This window comes from Osmia lignaria, chromosome 3 (genome assembly GCF_051020975.1).
Source record: "Osmia lignaria lignaria isolate PbOS001 chromosome 3, iyOsmLign1, whole genome shotgun sequence".
In the NCBI taxonomy this organism is placed as follows: domain Eukaryota; kingdom Metazoa; phylum Arthropoda; class Insecta; order Hymenoptera; family Megachilidae; genus Osmia; species Osmia lignaria.
Genome location: NC_135034.1, coordinates 10,000,001 through 10,021,989, shown reverse-complemented (window position 1 = coordinate 10,021,989; position 21,989 = coordinate 10,000,001). Strand labels below are relative to the sequence as shown.

The window sequence follows — 21,989 nt, the reverse complement described above, 5'->3', positions numbered from 1 at the left end:
AACCAGAAACGGCTAATAAACTGCTCGAGCGTCGATTGTTTAATCGATCCGCGTATCTCGGAACGGAGATTTTTTTGATTTTTAATTTTTGCAGTGTAGAAAAATTAAGAGTTTAGTTTTGATCGCGGAAAGGAGCCGATATAGTTGAATAAAATATACGACTTCCTTGATCGACTTTTTTCGCCGCAGGAGAAATAGATCAACGTTTAATTGACTGTACTCGATCCCATGTTTGTCGATCGCGTTTTCACGTCGTAAAACGTCCATGCTTGGCGTTTGATCGATCGCAAATAAATACGTGTACTCGCACGTTCTGGAAGATTAACGGACGTCGGTCACTTTGTGTCGTGATCAAGGAGCGCGTTGCCAAAAGCGGCGGTATGAAAGTACGCGCTCCGAGTCTCGCAGCTCGGTTTTCCAACGAAAAAGGCAACTTTCAGAAAAGGAGACGATCAGCTTACCTGGGAATATGTAAAACGACTGCAACTTGACGCGGAATCGTGACTGAAGCGATAGGCGACTTTCGTATAAGTAAATTTGGCAACTTGGAAGACGTTGTTATCGCGTAAACGTCTTCATTAAATTCAGTCACAACTTGAAATTTTAACCTACCTCTATTTGCAAAACGTGGTGACGTCAAATAAATTTCATTATTATTGACAAAATTTATGGGTATACGATCGAATAACTTGTTATCTTTCGATAACTGCTTGAAATTTCTATTCGTTACGGCAATGAAAGTAAGAGAAGCGGCAAAAGGAAACTCGACGCTGCTGTGTTGCTCGACGGTAACACGTTTCTGCTCGATCATTAATCGCGCGGATATATAGGAGAGCGCCAGTTCGCTCTACATATTTCTCGTTTTAACAACGCCAGATAGGCCCGTCTAAACCGATGTCCGGCCAGGTTTCTCAAACTTTCACCGACTCGCCCAGTGGCTCGATTATCGATAAGAATACGCAGGTAAGAAAAATCCTGGTACCGACTTGCAAGCCACGGTTTCGCGGCGCAGCCATGCGAGAAGTGACATCGAGCGGCGCGCGTTTCTCCGCGCGATTACGCGGCCCGTATCGTCGGGCTGATCTTTCCGGCACGAAAGGAGCCCGAAACGGAGAGAGGACATAATTAACCCCGCCGACATTGGTGCACCGTGTATCGTCACGCCAGTTTTCGTACGGTACATTAAACTTTGATTTATCATCGGAATTGGGTCACCGTGTCGACGAATCATCGTTTTCATGATTTAGACGTGGATTCTGCATTTCTCCGGCGTAATTCGCGTGATTAGGATAAAATAGAAGGTCTGTTCAGGTATCACGATTGCGAAACTCAGATCCGACGAGGTCTAGGAATGAAATTATCTTCTCTAGAAGATTTCCTCTAAACCGATACGCCTTTCGTATCGCATTCTTTACAGAATAACGGACAATTAGCTAAGGAGTTCATTAATGAAATTCAATCTGGCCCCCGATGTATGCGGTAACTGATACATTATACCGGATAACAAGGAACAAAGAGTTTCAACGCAGATACTTCTGGATAGATACTCTAGTAGCCGGTAGGATTAATGGTGCACGCGACGCTAGTTTTTCAGGTGACTTCGTGCGAGAGCCATTACGAAAGCGTGAGAAGGGTGAGTCGATGGTACACAGGTAGCCCTCGGAGCAAGGGCTCGCGCTAATTACGTCATTATGCGGAACAGGGTGGATAGCTCTAACGAAGCTGTACCATCGAACGTGCTCGCCCTATGAATAGTGATGAGTATATATACCGAACCGCCAATCACGCGCTATTATAATACCGAGCCTTATATGTGGCTCGCGGTTTGCATAGTAATTAAAAATTCGAACGAGTCCTCGGGGTAAAATACTCCGCAGGACTTTCTCCTTACCTCCAGTCCTCTTCTTTGTTATTTGAATTCTCCGAGCCTGCCAGTCTGTACGAAATATGTACCTCGATAGACCTGAACAACGAGCCTCACGAGCGAGAGTGAATACGTGATTGAAATTCTGAATACCTTTCCACGGGGTGCCCCGTCGAATCAATTACCTTTAATGAACGATGCATTTCTGGGAGGTTGAGGAAACAGCTGATCAAACTTTCGAGATCCGGATAGAAATTTTCTAACGACTTCGAAATTTAAACTTTCGATTTCTTATGCCCGATTTCGTGTGGCACGAAATATGTTAAACAGAGCTCATCGATCGGTGCAGTACAGGAGGATCGTCAGATTGCAACACTTTTTTTTTTTTCACTATCTTCGATCGCACAATACAGAGAATGGTGTTTAGAGATTCCACAGGGCAGCGGAATTCGGCCCTGCTATCTGTATCATTGTTGCAAGCTGCGATACGCGCAAAGGTATTATTACCATAATCGTCAGCAGCACAGCATATGGGAGATATGGTAGGGGCGGGGGATCGAAGGCACGGGCGATCCAACGGGCCCCGCAGGCTTAATCGCGATAATGGCCCGGAATCGGCTCGTGACCGCAGAAACGGAAAACGTCTCGATTCGAGACGGTGGATCGAGCGCTTATGCCTGCCACGAATCGCTTGATCATCGGACGTCGATCGTTGCCAGCCCCGCTGTTGGGCAACGGCTCGTCGACGATTATCATAGCGAAAGGAAAATTGCGATAAACCTTTCCTTGGATAAAAAATCGAATCGCATCGATTTCATCCTCTGTCCGATATCTTGAGCAATTTTGTTACAATTTTACTATTATTTTTTTTAATATCTTCATTGACACGTCGATTTGAACAGAATTCTATGTTACTTATTTAACTGAACCGTTTCGAAAAATTCCTATATTCATCGTAATACCGTTCGAAAAGCAAGAGAGAAAATATTTTGCAAATCCATCAGGCATCAACGTCCACGCGAAAGTAGGAGGTGGAAAATAATAATCTACGATGGAGAAGATAAAAAAGAAAAATAAGATTCGCGGTATAGAATTCTACGCTTCAACACAGGAACGAGGACCATCAACAGCACGGAACGATACGGTAGGAGAAGAAGAGGAGCAAGAGGAAGAAGAAGAGACCCTCCGGTTCTTTAATAACACGGCGGGGCCGCAGGTTCTTCTTCAGGTATGCGAGACAGACCCCGAGGCGAATACACCGTGTATAGTCTCGAAAACCTGCTTCTTTCACCATGATTCACACCATAATACCATAGATTTCTATGCACTCTAGCTGATACCTTTCAGCCTCTATGCACCGACACGTTCCTCTATGCCTGTGTGTTTTAACACACTTGTTCAACCATCTTCAGATACGAATTTATTAAAATCCAAAATGGATATTATATTTATTTAAAAATAAATAAATATTTATTATGAAGTTAAAAAATATTTCATACACCACGAGAACACGCACACAGTAAAGACAATGAATAATTTAAATTACTTGTATCAAAGAAAAATTAAACGAGTGTGATTTCATATAAAAGACTCAACATCCCTTGTGCAGATGGAAAAATGCGATTTTAATAGAACGAAAAAACCTTGCCTTTATTTTTGCTAAAAAAAGCAAAGGAAACGAAGCCTAGACACGAACCGTTTGTAGGTGTCAGAAAAGGGTAAACGGACCGTGTTAGTCACGAAAGATGAATGAAGGGTTCCCTGGAATTTCAGTCCGGTCTACAACCTTGTAACTTTGCGCGAAACCGCGTTGATTGATCTTGAATATTCTTCAAAAATAACAGAATGGAAGCTATCGATAACAAAAAAAGTTGCATCTTTTTTAATTAAGGCAGGCCGTTTATCGCGACGGCGCTTGTAAAACAATCGCGTAGGAAAAGCGTTATCTCTTACTCTGTATCTTCAGCTTGTTAACCGCGGGTGTGATCGCGCTAAAATATCTGATCATAGATACGTATTATCTCCATTCGATTTGCTTGCCCACCGATTTGCTTTCCTTTTATTTCACCACCTGATATCGAACTAGTTTCGTTCGCCGTGTAATCGACTCGTCGGACAAGAGGAAATTAATTTACAAGCTACCATTCCGTATACAGCGTTACCGGAGTCTCCGTGACCAGGAGGAAATGATAACCCCGTGTAATTACCGGTCGGGTATGCTGTAAGGGTTCGTTGCTCGTTATCAATGATTCAACGTACGCGGAGAACAAAACAATGCGCGCAATAAAACGTAACGCAAAGGGAACGCGTTCATTAATTTCTATCTACCAAGGGCCTGGCGAATGAATATCATTACCAGCAGGGCTAGACGTTGCTTTTTGCGCAATAGGTTCGAGCTACAGCGGAGAGGAAGAAAAACACGATTCAATGAGAGACCCAATGCTATGCAGCTGGAGAAAAGCTGCTCTCGACCAGGGGCGGAATAACAAATGGACTTTGCAGACCCTCGTATACGATTCTCCTTCAAAACTAACCCTCGAACTGACTTGAATATTGCGTCTGTCTTGCTCGTTCGTCGATATAAAATTGAACAGGTATCTTGGAATAAAAATTAGATAATAACAAGTGGATTCACAGGCATAATTACCGACACCTGACAAAAGTATCATGAAATAAAGAGTAGGTCATTAGTGTGGCGACGAAGAGAAAAGAAATGTTACGGGTTAGAAGGGAGATACACGGTGGAATAGTGAACCCTTAAGGAAAAAGGAAACGGGAGACAGGGCAACGACTAGACAAAAGGAACAGGATACACGATCAGGGTCGTAGGTTCGAAAAGAAGTAGAAAGAATGGCCAGGGTAGATCGTCCCTAATCATGGGAGGTGCGGGAGAAGGACGCTTAACATGCAGGCCGTAGCTGGAGGCGTTAGAGCCGTATAATCAGCGTTCCTTCGCTCTTAAACACCAGCATGGCACACGGTGCTCTTGTGCCATGCGAGAGGAACACAGCTATGCGCATGAATACATAAAGGTGGGTAGTTAGATGAGCGTAGCCCATCCCCGGTTGGCATACACAGAAACGAACCGGTGATCCCTGATCTTGGGGGTCTCCTCGCTCAAGCATTTGCCACTATGTACCTATGAATACGTATATACATAAGCCCTGGCCCTACCGGATCTACACGTGCAGCTGCGTATAGGGCACTTTGGCCCCCAGTCTGGTGGTGGTGTCAAGATATTACCGACCGAGAAGAGAGGAAGGAACGGCGAACGATAGGAAGGGAGGACAGGAGGCTGCTATTACATCGCAGGTGGTTGCGGCCTGATCGTAAGGACTTTGCAGGGCTACCTAACTGGAGCATCAAGAGAGAAACACGTGGTGATTAGCAGAATCCGAGAGGGCAGCTTTGCTAGATGGTGGCTCATCCTCGCCGAGAAAATCGGCACTCTTTATCGACCGCCGGTAATTATTACCCGTCGAGCGTCGCCAGCAACCGATCTCCTCCGATGTCGTTCCCCGATCTCTTCTGGGCTTCCTTTCTAAACTGGTTTAACGTATACCAGGCGAAAAGATATAATTACTCGGGGATAATGAAATATAGAGGTGAAAATGTAGTTCGACATGGACCGTGTGGTTAGATGAAAAATAACAAGGTGCAACTGGTCTGAATCGCTATCATCCTGACGTTTCTACTTTTTGATATTTCATTAGGAAAATTGTTATGCAAATAATGATAGCGATACACTCTGATAGTTGATTAATAAATCTTGAACGCGTTGAATAGCATAACTGGTTCTTCAATGAATAATTCTCAGCTTACTCAAAAGGTGACTAAGGAAGTACCGAGTCAGCGCCACGTTTTTTCCAAACGACTGTACTCCATTTCACTTTCCCACTGCTTCAAGGTATACCGCATTACCAGCTACGCGTAATTTACAGTTTCCTTGATTAATTTTTTCTTGCAGCTCATTCAGTTAAGAATTTCATGCCCGCAATGCCACATAATGCAAATCTACTATCAGGGATGGATATACAGCTCTTATCATCGCTAAGTTTACATGCTACTTTAATCCTCGGATGGTGAACGGTTTCATTAAAAAATGATACACTTCATTTCCCTTTTCTAAAATTCTGGTCGATGTTCATGTAACGAAAGTGTAGGTATGAATCAAAATGGATCTTTTATCGGCCACCCGCGACGATGTTCGGTGATTGGTCGATCAAGAGTTAAAATACAACGCTTAATCGTTCATTCATACCGCGCGGTAATTAATCGAACGATTAAATCGCTTAATCTTTGGTTTCGTTCTAACTATGAGGAACCGATCCTGCGCGAGTCAGCCAGCACGTCGATATATCTTAACGCGAGTCATTAATAGCGCGAGTGTATGCGCGCACGACGACAGGAATAAAATTCGCGTGGCTCGCCAGAAAGGAGAGGCAGTAGTTATTTTTCTCGTTCAGGTCCGCTGAACACGCGCACACCGATCGTAATTAAAAGCCGATCCTTTAGCTGCTCCCGCCCTCGCCTTCGTACTCTTTCCTTAACCGATCGCTCTCGCGCCATTTCTGCACACTCGCAGAACCGTACCGTATCCCACTGTAAAGATCGCGTATGCTCAAGGTAAAAAGCATGTAAATACATACTGACCGCGTGTACGAAGACGTGTAACGGACGTTTCCAGATGTAGGGCGTGCAGATTTATAAAACGTGGTCAGAGGAGAACGTTGCTACCGCCGGAGACTTGCGAAACACAGAGAAAGAGAGAACGGGTGTGACTACAAGCATACAGGGAGGAAATTTATCTTCGCGCAACGATGCTTTCTTGTTAACCGAGTAATCAGCAGCTCGAGTTGAAGCAATCGTTGAACGCCGACCAACGGTACTTCGGACACTCGTCTTCGGTTCAACGTTAATTTTCGTCATTTTTATTACGCTAAGCCATTTGTAACAATTGCTAGGTTTCACCTCTTTGTTCGTCGCCTCGATAATCGAAGATAGAACGCGAGACATGAAAAAGTAACGCAATTAGTATGCACGGTGTTCCCCGAACGTTAACCCCCCGGTGTCTGTACACAGGCTCTCCACAAAGATAAATAACGAGTCACGTTCTAGCCGAGCCGGACAGAGTTGGTTATTCAGCTCCATCGAGTCAAAGTTGTACGATCCGTTGTCCAGGAAGACGAACACTCGTATCGGAAATACGCTGTTCGATCATAGGATAGAAAAACAAAAGGTAGGATTACAAGTGGCCAGTCGAATCGTTAGGCGTCCGCTTCTAATTGCCGCTAAATAATCATTTTTTCCTCGCTCGATTCTGCTGTCCACGGGTTTCTACGAACAGACCCATTACTGTACGACAATATTCGCGCTGGCAATCAGCACGTCGGTGCGAGACCGCAACGGTTCCGTTTGCAGGAGCTTCATTATACAGCGGCGCGTCGACGACGACGTCCGCGTCTAGCAGGGCCACTAACGAGACCGAGACGTCTTCTCTGTGACCGGGACGGTAACTTGTACGGGATATGTTCGAAACGCTACTGTGCCACACGGCGCACTGACTAACAACGAGCAACGAACGAGCCTTTGGCTGGTGGAAAAATTGACTCGAAAGGAATTCGATTTATTGGCAAATTTGGCTGAATGTAAAGTGAATTCGAACCGTGATCGTTTAATTGCTTGTTGCGCTAAAATAAACAGCCCCCCCGGGCTTCCATGATTCGACACGAGGGGGTGAATCAGTCGAATTCCTTCTACCTCTCGTTACCCTTCCGTTGGAAATAGTTGCAAAGCTCCGTAAGCTCGTCTTCTCACGAGAACGAACGAAACCGTCTCGTAGGTATTCGCAAATAACACGTTCCGAAAGGTTCCGAAGGTTCTGCAAACATCTCGCGCACCGCTCTCTTATTCCGCACTGTGGTCCCGCGTTTCTTTTAAATTTGCCTTCCTAAACACTCAGCCCCCCCTTTGCTTCCACGGACCGCAATCTTTGCGTTCTCCTCGGCAAACATTTCCCCGATTGTTTCCTACTTCGAGCACTTCTTCTAGGAAGCATCGACGAGCACGGTTCTCGTCTCTCGTTCGAAACCCACCCCCTCGTCTGGTGCTGATCGCGATAAGAAATATATTATTTATGAAATGGCATACCACCTACATCCTACCACCCCGAAGTGGAGGGGCAAAAAAAGGGACGCGGCGCGTTCAATCGAGACCGATGTCACTTTACATCGGCGGCATCCGCTGACAAACAGGTCGAAGATAATTAGAGCAGCTTATTGGTAAGCGAAAGAAGTGGAAGGAGAAGGTGAACGTTGCGGCCGAGGGAGCCGACCGCTGTCGAGACAAGTGGTGGAAACGAATATTGTTCGCGGACGAGGTGTATGGAGAAAGAACGTGGCGGAGAGAAAGAGCGGCAGACGTCCGCACTTGAATCTATGCGGATGTCTGAAGGGGAGGGAGAGCGAAAGAGAGAAAGAGAGACGGGGAAGAGCGAAAGGAGAAAGAGAGTTAGAAGGAGCTACGTGGTGGCAGAGCGAACGAAGAGGGCAGCATGTCGACGTCCCATTGGAAGGAGAGAGGATTGGAAGTGCAAGAGAACCGATTACTCCCGGAGGGAGCCGAGGGGTCCCCGAGGGGCCAGGATAGCCGGCGCATGCGCGGCGGGCGTGGGAACGCGCGCTCGCGTTCAGACAGTGTCCCCTCTTTCTCTGTTGCTCCATCTCGCCCAGCCCTTCTCTATGCTCCTTCTTTCCTTCTTTATCCAACCATCCCCCGATTCCCTTCTTCTTTCATCGAACACGCGCGCACGCGAGAAAAGAAGCTCCGCTTCTGGGCCCAAATCGTTCCTCTTCGTCGCTCTCGCGACGTCTGGGCGAGGATCCCCGACCACGGCCGACCGCGCACGATCCAAGGCCCCGCGGGCATGGAGTTATTCCTTCAGGGGTGCTCAATATCTGGGTGATCGTTCATGCAAATAGACGAAGGATAAGGATAGCGAAATTCTTCCAAGCGTGAAACTTGTTCGAGTCGAAATTTTAATTACAGACGAGGGGGACTTGGAGGGTAGAAGTGAAATTTCACGGTAGATGTTTGCATAGAAATGGAAGCCTAATTAAATAGTGCTAATGTCACTTATGGGGATGGAAGGATTACGAAGAAATACGATATTTTGTTTATAATTTTGATGCACGTACGCACTGGTAAATGAAGAACGAAATCGTACGACAACGCACTGCGATGTGGTCACCGCAGGATGCCGAGGATAAAAAAAAAGAAGTATTTTGACAGCGCTCAGCAACCTTCGTCATCCTGCATCGATCGTCGTGTCGTGTCTCCTCTAAGTTCGTTCACTTATAGAACAAAGGCCCTCACGTTTCGACTTCGTGATTTATCTTCGTACCGAGCGAACCGTTCGCCTTAATTCTGAATAATATCGTGTACGGTTGATCGGATTTTTATTGCATCGTTCAACGTAACATTTCGGACAGATAAGTTAGCAAACGGAACGTGAAACATTTCGCGACAGAACAGATGGCAATGATTGCTGGTAATGGCAGCCATCAATTCGTTGGAAGCTGCTCATTCGACGAATGGAAGGAACCACGGGAAGATTTGTGACGTTTCAAACGCAAACACCTATCCTTAAGACTATTAATTATGGTACTAATTTTAACTAAAGAAACTTTGAAATATTCTTTGAGCTGTGATTTACAGCTGCGAAGATCATGGAATCAGTTCGATGACCACCCTTCTTAAGCAAGGGTGAAAACATTTTGGTGACACGCAGACGCGCGATAATTGTAGCAAGGGTGAGTTTGTACAACGTGAATTTCTTGTACTTGCATACACCAGTGACCCTAGTAGCCGTTCAGGATTAAAATAATTCTTTGAAAGAAACCGTCAACCCGTGCAGGATACAAACGCGCACGCCTGTACAAAAGCACCCTATGACTCGCAGGGGATACGCGCACGTTGTCGTTCATCATCCTGCATATGTTGCTCCGTTCGACCAACCCTTGCCTGCGCGATACGAAACTGCAAGGGTGGTGGTGAAATTTCCGGGGTCGGTCACAGCTGCATGAAAAGAGTTCCCTGGATATTTTAACTAAAAACCTTCCCCTAACCGAATAATCGTGAAAAGACTGAAAAAAAACCTCGTGACTTTTGCACACCGAACATCATAAATATCAGAAATCTCTATTAAAGAACAGTGATATTATGGCGTAATAAAAACTTTGGAAAATACAGAATATTGGAAGAATAATGAATGTACCCTGACGGATGATAGAAAGTTGCTAGAGAAAAACATTGAAATGGAAAAACAATATTATTTTTCTGCTCGAAAGAACCCTTCCTACGTCGAGAGGTGTTCGATTCCAACCGAAAATCTATGGGGGTCACGTGCTGGACACACGTGACCTGTCTACACGCGATGCATTTGAACGCACGCATAAACGCATCCACGTAAACACGTAACTGTGCAAGTGCATATTCCGTGCGCGATGGCCGCAAGGGACACGTGTGTATCTTTAGCGGACACATAAGCACACGTACGTGCGCGAACGTGATCAGCCGAGGGGTGGTTTCTCCTTCATTGTGCAGGATCCATCATCCGTTAGCGGGAGCTTTAATTCACCGTATTGTCAAGTGGCACTAGCCAAATTTGTTATTGTATTGGATTATGGTCATTTTATGCGGGGGCCTCGGATGATAGAATATGAGTGCCATCGAAATTGTATGATCGATGGGGTAGCCGTGGTCGGCCTATTGTTGTAATAACTTTTCTAATACGGAGAACTACCCAAGTGTTACACTCACTTATTAATGAAACTTTGTCAGCTTGTAGAGCTCGTCGAGCTGAACACGCCTATATGCCTATAATTGTTTAAAAGATATTAACAATTACAGTTAGTTACTCCTTACAATGACAAACTCACACATACAACTCGCAATCTAGAGATCTACGGTTCAAATCCTTGGTTCCCAACATTTTTTTTTTTAATGATAATTTGTCTCTTTTTGAATAACTATTACACAAAAACTATAAAAAAAAAAAAAAAAAAAAAAAAAAAAATTTTGGGAATTGAGGATTTGAACCGAGGACCTTCAGATTGCGAGTCATGTGTTTAACCACGGAGCGGATCCATGACTGGTAATCTGAAGGTCCTCGGTTCAAATCCTTGATTCCCAAAAATTTTTTTTTTTTTTTTTTTTTGATAATTTTTATGTAATAGTTATTCAGAAAGAGACAAATTATCATTAAAACAAAAAAAAAATGTTGGGAACCAAAGATTTGAGGAGTAACTAACTGTAATTGTTAATATCTTTTAAACAAAAAGCCGTCTGCCAAAAATATTCCTATGAATATGTAACTATAACGAGTATAAAAGTTTCTTTTTTATTCCCCTGTAATAAAGTTTGAAATTATTCTGAAAGATGATAAAACGTTAAGTCCAAGGAACAACATTTTTCCTCGACATTCCCGGCACCTAAATTTCCCGAAATGCCTACATTTGCATAAACGTGGACGGTGGTAACGGAGGCGTCGAACTGATTGATGCAAAAGTGAAACCTACGAGAGTCCGAGATAAAGGTAATTTAGATGCGTCGCCAGGTCACGACTGATGACTATTACCGCTATTACCGGATCCCGGCCCATCTCGTTCCATCCCATTCCGGTACCATCCCACGCCATTCTCTCGGTATTACATCCTATCGATGCGAGTTCAAGCTTCGAAACCAGCAACGAGAAATATTCTTTTTTTTTTTCTTTTTTATCAATAAAAACGTTCGTATTTCTCGTGAAAAAATTTCCAAAGAAGACATATCATTTTTTTTTTCTCATTTGCAAGTAAGAATACCTTCTTAAGCTTCCTCTCTTTTCCTCGTATTTTCCTCCATTTCTTATCCTGTTCGCGTGGGAGGCAGCGAAACGTCCGGTTCTCTCGCGTTTACCTTCTCTCTCTCTTTCACCCCCTCGATTTGTTTCTCTCCCTGTTTGAACCCATTCCCCTCCTCCCCTTCTTGGTCGTCGATCACCAAGGAGGCGAATAATAACGCCGTTCGTCGTTTGCGGAGCAGCTGAACCCGGTCGTTTCGCGCGCGATCCCATGACACGCACGTCAAACAACGCCCGATCCGTGAAACGGCGACCAGGATACAACAACGCGTAATTACGATAATGAGAACGGAATGGAATGCATGTACTCACTTGCAATGCGACTCGCCGCGCGGCGATGACACGCAGACTCCTCCGTTCTTGCAGGGACTCGGCGAACACGACACAAAACCTGTAACAGAAATAAAATTGAACGAGTTAATTAAGTAGCAAAGAGTGAAATCAATTTTTCAATGTTAAAAGTAGGAATTCTTTGAAAATAAATTATGTTTGCATTGAAATCTAATTGAAGGGTAGAAATGGAAAAATAGAATCTATGTTCTTCGAGATAAGAAAGTTGTGGAAAATCTACGATTTCCGTTTCTCGGACGAACGGTTGAAAAAGTTGGAGCTGGCGTTCGTTTATCGTGGCAGCAATTAAAGGCCAGTTGGAGAAGGCAGAAGGCAAGGGGTTACGGTGAATCCCGGGGGAACCTTTGACACGCCGTGCAAAGTGAACTTTCGTGTATCCCCCGTTTCGAAGAATACAAAGAGATAAGGATAGGACGAGGGAGAGAAAAAGGATGCACCTTTAAGGGAGCAAAAATATCGAAGACCCTTAGCACTTCGGGTGTAAACGCGAGCTAACTAGAGATCAGCCGATCGACCGAACCACCCGCGCACATCCTGCTTAACCATTGCCGGAACCTTGGCTTGAATAATTTCACACGAGTCGAATGCTTGCACGTGCAACTGACGCACGTGCAAGACAGAGAACCCTCAAGTAAACAAGCCACCTTTGCTAATATAACAGACATCGAAAAACATTCCAAGTTTATGCCCTGACGAACGCGTTTTATACTGCTTCGATATTTCCTTTACTTCCTCTTCATTTTCGTACTAAACTTTAGAATACTAATTCATTTTTATAATAAAAATTGTAAAATACGTATCCCTTCCTGTGTTACGAAATTCACACATTAAATTTCGAATGATGATAAATTGAAAGCTTTCAATGTCTTCGTGAAATTTTAAATAGCAAAAACCACATAACGTTATTCGATCGTTAAATTCGTTGAAAGCTCATAGGAATAACAAGATCTGACATTAAAATAAATGGGTCTGATACGATTATCCGGGCATCGTTGCTTTAGTTAAGTGCTTCGTACGTATGTTTCTCCCTGCCCGAGGACCAGCACGATATCCTATCCTTGCATACATTTGTATACCTTACCTTTAATATATTCCTTTTCGTTGGAATCATTAATGTCGAACCTCGACTAACATTCCCGCTAAATCACACACTCGGAAAACGTGTGTTTAAAAGTCGATTAACGTGGCCAGCTTGGCATAAAGTACACACACCGAGGAACTAATGCGCGCACCGAGCACGCCTGTAATAACGTAGCAAATAACTGCTTAACATAGGAAAGAAAGGAAGGAAGGCAACAAGACCAGCTCGATGTACTTGCTATTTTATCAGACTGCTTCGAAACACAACTCTACTTGTGTCCACGTGACCTAAGCTCCTATAATTCCATGCGATATTAAATTGTTGCATATCGAATTGAAAGTTTCGTACGATTCGAAAAGTACCGGAAAATCACGCAAAGATTTTTCAATTACCCTTTCTATCACCCTTTTCTCGGTGTTACCAAACAACAGATGGTTAAAGTACAGAATAGATTTTGTAACGCCCATAATTAATACCAGCAGGCTCATTAAAAAAAAAAAAAAAAAAAGGAAAGGATCTGTTACCAGAATAAAGCACGTGACATAACGATCAGAACTCCGTATGGTGTCGCGTGGGACGCAGAAAGTCGTTCTAACGTTTGTAAATGTCATCTTAATGGCACACATTTCTCGACTTAGACACATGCACACGCAACCATGTGCCGGATCGTTGACACGCGTGTGCACTTCGAATTCACTAGGTTCGTTGTGGATTCGAAGCGAATACGAGTAACACTTTCCAAATTTTCGCAAGACATCAAACCGTTGGTTCGTTGCGAAAAACAAATGCCTATTAAATATTTATTTCGAGGAAGCATATTTGCACGCGCGATGGGTCGAACGTCAAAGTGTGGGATCATTGGCCAGTTTGGATCGACGAGACGATTCAATCCAGGCTGAGAAAGACGAGGGGATGAATCGAATGGTCGCACACAACGAACCTGCGAGCTTCGTTGTCGTCGCGACAACGACGAAGACAAGTACCAGAGCGTCGCAACGTCCGCGACAAGACGGATGAGATCAGTTAAACCAAACTGCCTTCGTGACAAATCCTCCGTTTCCTCTGTCGGTTCGCCACTCCGTTTCACTCTCGCGTTGACGCGGTTGCGTGTATCTACAATCGTGCACGCACACCACGCACCATTGTAATTTCTATGTAGGACGTACGGTTTTAATGTGATTCCTCAGGATTTCCGTCCAACGACCGACCACTCTGATTAGACACAAGCCACTGTTAATCCGAAGCAATCTGCTCGAAAAACCATAAGGATGCAGAGTTGAATTGAATTTTACGAAAAATATTTGAAATAATATTTTATCCAACTCTGCTGGTTATAAAATGATTCGAAGAAGATGATTTGTGCGGATACAAGCGTTTAGAGGAAGAAAATGATTGATGCTAAGAAAAAGAGATGGAAAGTAATGGTAATTCGGACAAATTGCACGAAGAACAGATTCTAGTAGAATTCAATGAAATTTCAGCCATTAGGGTGTCGTAACGAGCGAAGCATTTCCTCTTTTCACTGAAACCGAACGGGAAGAGCCCTGCAAGCATGGACGCTCGCACAATAATCCGCGAGGCTCGAGGGAGTAAAAAAAGAGATATGGCTTTAATTGTTTCAATTTCAGAGTAAATTGCATCGCCAGTAGAAAGCCAGCGTTGAATTACGCCTTCCTTCCTGCTTGTCCGCGGAATTAATTCGCGCCCGCGCTAATAATGGAACCTCCGTGCAAATTGTCGCGAAAGTAAAAAGAGAACAGACGAGTCTTACGTCATACTTCAATCATCAGGGTATTAAAAGACACGCGTAACCATGTATTTTACCAACTTTCAACTTTCAATTGCTCGATCATCTTAAAAAGGATTCTAATCGTCTAATGCATTTCCTCGAATAAATCAGCTTAACGATTCATTAACGAATACCAAGACGATCATCATCGGGTATTAGCGATCAACTAGGCGTCGAAACGTACGGAGCCACATTACCACACGATAACGTGATAATAAATGTGTGGTATATAATCAGAGATTCGAATCGGCTGTGCGCGGGTGCGTGCCATCACGCTTCTTGTCGGAATTGCGTGTAGTTATGCTGCGCCGTTCGTGGATCTCGCGAGTTTCAATCGCGACTCTATTGATACCAAACGTGCAGGAAGATTCATGGATTCACGGGAATCCGATATTCCAGGTACAGCCAGTAGGGAAGAAACACCATAAACCTGTGCGAATAAATGATTCTATCGCAGCTGGGAAATCATAGAATAATTTAGAATTTCACTTGCTTCGAATTCTTTGTCTGTTCTTTGTCAAAATAATTCAAATCGATATGACCATAAAGGGTTAATAAGAGAAACGATTGCACCGATAAAAACGCGACAGTGAATGGTATAAGGGTAATTGAAATCTAAAATTCAATCTGTTGCACGCTGCACCCGAACTAACGACGGTGTCAATGCCGTCAGGCTGCATACTATCTCGAGTCCTCTCGAAGTGCAACGCCAACAATATCTTTCCTCCTCTTCTGCCTTTCTTTGCACGCAGACTTGTTCCCTCCTCGAGGATGAGCATCGACAAAGAGGGATATGTACTCTCAATCAGCGTGGGCGACGATTTCTCGCTACGGCTCGCGATACCTTGCGTACCGCCCACGTATAAATCAGGAGCGATGCGGGCGTGCCTTTAACGCTATTCTAAGAATCGAACTTTTTAAGTCCCTGAACCCGTACATTGATATCGGTTAGTTAGATCATTGTCGATTTACTGGGTGAAGATTTCCATTTCTTTTTTTTTCCAATATTATTTGCTAATCAACTGGTAAGTATTCGAGCGTATAAAGTAGATACAAGATCCAAGAAATGTCCTCAAAGAATTTCCTTCTCCGTTTCAATGTGCATACAGCTGCGATACGTTATTGTAGGTACACCTAGCATAGTGCATTAATGGAGGTGGGTAGTGCGAGTCACGATCTCTCGGATTACGTAATCGGTTGCAACGTGCGAGCATATCAGAACAGCGGTAAGATAGACGCTCGATTTACAACCATCTACCACGGAATTATAAACGACCCCTTCTTTGGCGAAGAATTCACCAGGTGCGAAGTAGCCACCCTTGACAACCCGAAGATCCACTTTTACTATTGATGACCTCGCGTTTCAAAAGGCCACCGCGCATCGGTATACCGAGGTCGAGGGTCATATTTTCCTTATCATTATCGCACCTTCGATACCTATAATCTTCCTTTTTTCATTAAATCATACCAGTCTCGAGGTGAGAGGTTCAAGAAGATGAAAGAACCGATCAATTTCATTCGGAGTGAAGAAATTACGAAAGCAGCGTGATAAAATCGAAATTTTAAACGCGAAGATTCAGAGAGTACGTTATTAAATTTGCAGTGACAGAATGCTGTAATATTAGCTGGAGAGAATCAAGTTCTCTGCCTGATGCTACGTATCGCAATTAGTAAGCGTTCTCAGAATGGACATCCGATATGAAAATAGAACATTTTCGAAGGATTGCGGTGATAATTAAAAGATTAGATATTCAATAGTATGGCTGTTTTAAATCTGGATTGAAAATTATCGTCACTGGCAATTGATTCAACGTATCCTTGTGAAAAGGAATTTACTTCGCAATGAATGAACATTGAAGGTTTTGCGTCATCGACGCTATTCAACCTCCGGTTGATTCACTGCATGGAAATGAATGAACCTAAGAAGAAAATCGAAGACCAATTGTACGGTATCGAGCAAAGTAGGCTTCCTTTGGAAAGAATTCTCAAAACCTTAATCTCGACGATATTAATTTAAGAAATTCCAAATACATTGGACATTCAGTGTTCATAAATTAGACTAAAGTAACGTTAACTGATTTATGACACTTAACATCGCCGACCGCGGACACTCGAAACGATGATAAATCATTAATCCGTTATTCGGTAACCTCGGGAAATTATTGCACGGTTAGTCAACCCGATGCAACATCCAGGTGAGTTAATGCAGCCTGCATTATCCTTCACAAATATTAACGTCGTCCGCGAACGAACGTGCCACGGGTAACTCGTTTTTCCTCCCGTTGAATTAATAGTTCGTCGTAAATCAAAATGGCAGATCGCGATACAAAATTCGTCAAAATTCTTTTATCCTATGTACGAATAGAAAATAACTGTCTTTGTAACTAAATACTCGGCCCTTTGAAGTTACACCAATTTGAATAATTAATCAATCGAAGATTCGATCGATATTAAATTACGAAAGGTGGATAAAAAGGTAAAACCTATGCTTCAAGAATCGAGAGGCAACCGTTTGACCCACGTGTGCACGGGTTCTCTATCACTTAGCTTTCGATAAATTAACGACGATCAGTCGACGGCTAACCAAGGCGAAATATGGAACGCGATAAATGATAACCCATTAAGGTACTCACAGCCGACCCCGGTGAATCGGTCCCAACAAATCAGAGCACCGAGACTCGAGTACAAGCACCGTGGTGTGCAATCGTGGCCCGTTACCTTGCTCGTTCTTCAGCATTAGAGAGAAAGCCGCTTCTCTACTAATCCCACAGCCGACCTAGCTGATAACGTTCATTCCACATCGTTGATTTCACACTCGTCAAAATATTGTTACGTCTAATTCATTGCGTCACGCGAAATATCTACGCTCGCGGTAGTAATCAACCCTAATGAAGATGAGAAATAAAACGAGATAGTAATCTTTGCACGTGTTACTATGCATCCATGCGTTTCCTGTAATCCGTTCCATTTACAGGGAATCGTATAAGAAGCTGATTAACAGAAATACCTACTTCGTTAATTAAGTATAAGTCGTTAAGAAGGTATTGATCAGTCGTACTCTGTGACGTTTCTAGAATTATCGGCTAGCAGGATTCGAAAAACACGTGAATTTGCAAGAAAGTGTCCCCATTGCGATGCAAATAAGCACCGTGTCCCGGCGTATACGATTCTGATTGCTTCGCTCGCTGCGTTCGCCATGGAAACGCAGAATGCGAAAGATTACGTGCCGGAGCCGCGATTTTATTCTCTGAAAGCTGGACGTGCCTAAGCTGCACCGGTGCTAAGGATATACTCCCACGCCGATTCCTGTGGACGTGCGTCTCTCCCTCGTGAGAAACGGCTTCCGACAAAGTGTTGGTCGATAAAGAAAAATATTCGCGTTACCATTCGATCCCGTTATTTTTTATACGGTGTACATTTTAATACCGTGTATCTGTTCTGTCGTCAAAGTGTCGGAGGTTACTTTGTAATCCTCCGGATCGGAGGAGGGACAATGAAATGGTCTGACAAGTAGCGCGTTAAAAAATGTACCTTAAAACGCGCCGCGACAATTTAAACGCCTACCACGTGGCTTTCGCCGCGTCACCGACAAGAAAACAAATCGTCTTTCGCGGTTATCGGCCGCGTCAATCGGTGCGCTGCCACCGGGTAGACACGTAAATTTCGTCGACTATGTGGGAGACGATCCTTTCGTCTGGCAGACGGTGATCTTGACAGTGGAATCGAGAAGAAGCACGTCGTCCCCTGCTTGCGATAACGCGTTAAATAATCGCCGCGAAATCCTTCGATTCACTTTTACGAGGATCGAACACTCGATAAATAATTTATTGTACACTGCGATAACACGTTCGGAAATATTGTTTCGAAATTATACGAATTGGATCATTTTCTCGTCATTTTCGATACTCACGGAGATGGACATTTTCCCAGAGGAAACCTGATTTCATCGCGAGTATACTTCAATCCCTATCATCAAAATTTCATTAAAATCGAAGTGGTTACACTTTGAAAGCTTGCCAAAGGCACACGCAAACGTATTTCCAACATCATATACATTAATCCCCATAACATATATCAGGATCACTGAAATCAGTAAGACGGACCGCGCTCTATATAATTACCGAACTTTTTTCCGTCATCTCTGAAACGTTCCTGCCGCGTGATTATTTCGGAATCACGTGGAAGAGAGTTGAAAATCGTTGCACGTCATTGCCAGCTCGACTCGAGTCGGCCGGCTCGCATTAGCGGCTCCATTAATCACAATTACGTGAATTCAGATCCTTCGACGAGGAGTGCGTGCGTCCGTGTGCGTACGTGGGCAGGCGGCACGAAGAATCGCGGAGGAGGACGCGTGAGCACGGTGCAGAAAGGAACGAGTAAAAATACCGCCCACTGGGCCGATGGCCGGGCAACAAACCCCTCTTGTCGTCGTGCTCGCAGCGGGTGGATAATCCTCGACCACCGTGGAATTTCGATGGGACAGGAAGACACGGTGAACGCGACGCTACGATCCTTCACGGAATTCTACCGGGCCAACGAAATAATTCTCATCGTTTCGTTCTCGCTTAAGTTCGAACTCACGAGGTTTCTTCTCCGTACGGCGACCTGCACATTCCTCCGTTGTCCCCGATCCGTTTCCCCTTTATCCAGCAATGCTGTTTCGTTAAATTAACCGAATGCCCGACGAGAATCGCGCGTTTTTCCACCGAATCGCCACTCTAGCCCGTGTTCAGCGTCGAAGCGACAGCTTTCGAAGAGGCAAACTTATAAGTAATTAAGAATGTTATGAATACAATCGATTAACCTTGGACTAAATCAGGGTATTTAACTTCTGCCATTGATCCGAATGCAAGTGAAATTTAAATGCCCTGCTACCTGCACAATGGCCAACTGATCTGCTAAGCCGGCGTAAAGAACAACGTAACAATGCACAATGACGCATCCGAAGAACGATTTCTTTCGATTGAATGAAAGTTCTGAATGAACAGTTCAACGATCGCTTCGCCGCATGATAAATGTTGCTCGCGTATAAACGCACATAAATATCGAGGTAAATGTGGCCAGCTGAACGATGCTATCGAACGGTCACCGATTGCACGTGCACATTCATACTTTTTGCCCGATCCAACCAGAGACCCATCGTTCTTAACGTCGTTTAAATGGAATTGCTTCAGTGGGACGAAGGTAGCTGAACCGCCAGCGGACAGCAGAAAAATTATCGTACGTAATGGACGATGGTTGTTAATTTGCGGCGACGCGAACGCGAACACGTCAGTTTTGAAATCGTGACCGAACGAGATGCTGTGCGGATAAAAATGGATATGGAAAAACTCGTTTAAGAGTTTCGTGGATCTGCCTTTCTCGTTGGATTTTTCTACCCTTTTTAGCATGGAACGCGCCTCGATCGTCGATGCAACAATCCGGCACGGCTGAGAAAACGTGCTCCCCACAGCCAAATATGGCACTAACGAGCGCGACTTCTTATGAAACCGGAGAAACGAACAGTGCACCGAGAATCGTTCGATAATTTCCTGTGCTTGATCGATTCCTCGTATCATCTGAACACTTTCTCGTATCCTCGAATTCTGATTCCGCGCGATCGCGGAAGGAAAGTTGCGACTTCTTCGAATTTTCCTAAATTTTCTATAGCTATTATTCAGTTTGCACCCGTTAAATCTTGGTTAGTTTCAATTTTCTTACGGTCCGGTAATTCAAAAAAGGGGTTAAAGTTAAATTGCTGTTGCCTCGAGGTTCGAGGGTTAAGACAGCTCAAGGATAGCCAGGATTTCCAACCAAAGTGCACCCTATCTTCTCGATAAGTTCGACCTCGAACAAGCGAAAGCGAGAGCCGATCGCTGGAGAACCGAGCGTCGCAGACGCGTCTTGTATTTGCTTGTCGAAAGAACTTTTACGATCGAACACCAGAAGCGTACGAGTTCACCGGCGGATCTCAGCTATCTCTCAGGTTGCACCGGTTCCAGTGCACGTGCTACGTGTGCCAAGTTTCTTCGGCGAGCAAGCTGCAACCGCGTACCACCAACCGTACAATGCCAGGCATTCCATTGTGTACTTGTACACAGTATACACGGCCACGAATTTGCCTTTTCCTTTATTACACACCGCGGCCAGTCCGTGCTGTTTACTTATTATCCTTTGACGAGCGTAGTCGTAAAAAGAGTAAACCAACGATTACGCTTTTCTTCCCTTTTCGAGTAGAACATCTTGGAAGCGTATTATTTCATTTTTCAAGGTTTCATTTTATAAATTTCGAAATCTAGTATTCGATATGGAACAACCAGAATCAGGTTAATTATTTTCAATTGGCAGTGAAGAAAAAAAGGATTTGAAGTATTTTAAAATAAATTAATAAAGAAAAGATCGATAACATCCAGATCGGATAGAGGTCTGGCTACTTTCACTGCAACATTTCCGCGCACGTGTAGTCTGAACGTTTTCGCAAAAGGAGTTCGAACAATAGACGGCAAAAGAATTCTACCCTCCATCGATCCTTTTTTCCCGGCTCGATCTCCAGCCAAACCGTTGTGTTTCATTATTCCGGAATTCTAGCTCCGGTGCATGATATTCGCAACCTCGACCGGTTCTCCGATCGTTTTCCGTAACGCAAAAACGTATATGGGTGAGGCCTGCGGATCTTTTTGCCGCGAGCGCATATAAAATTAGCATAATTTCGATATATTATCCCGTGGCCGTCGAGGAACCACGAAATCCTGTGTGCATAACGCGAACATATCCGAAGGTATGGCTTTATCGAAAATAAACTTGTCTCCTGGCGTATAATTACGAACGGTAACGCGAAAATGGTCATTTATGAATTAACTAAATATAATTATTATCTCTTTAGCTTGGCGACCGTGTGCTGGTTTGTCACATGCCTCAATTCATTCTTTTGATATATAAATCCTTTAATATAATATTAAGTTTACCTTCATTTTTATTCATAATTAATTTATCTCTCTAATAAAATAACTAGAAATTATTCTAA

The 21,989-nt window shown here is 44.0% G+C and overlaps 1 protein-coding gene across 1 annotated transcript in view; it reads right to left on the bottom strand.

Moving 5' to 3' along the window:
• N (neurogenic locus Notch protein) overlaps positions 1-21,989 on the bottom strand; it is a 162,998-nt gene that overhangs the window by 124,513 nt on the left and 16,496 nt on the right. The window contains exon 2 of the mRNA XM_034332726.2: positions 12,078-12,156. Coding sequence (XP_034188617.1) covers positions 12,078-12,156 — 79 coding nt within the window. The remainder of the gene's footprint in view (positions 1-12,077; positions 12,157-21,989) is intronic.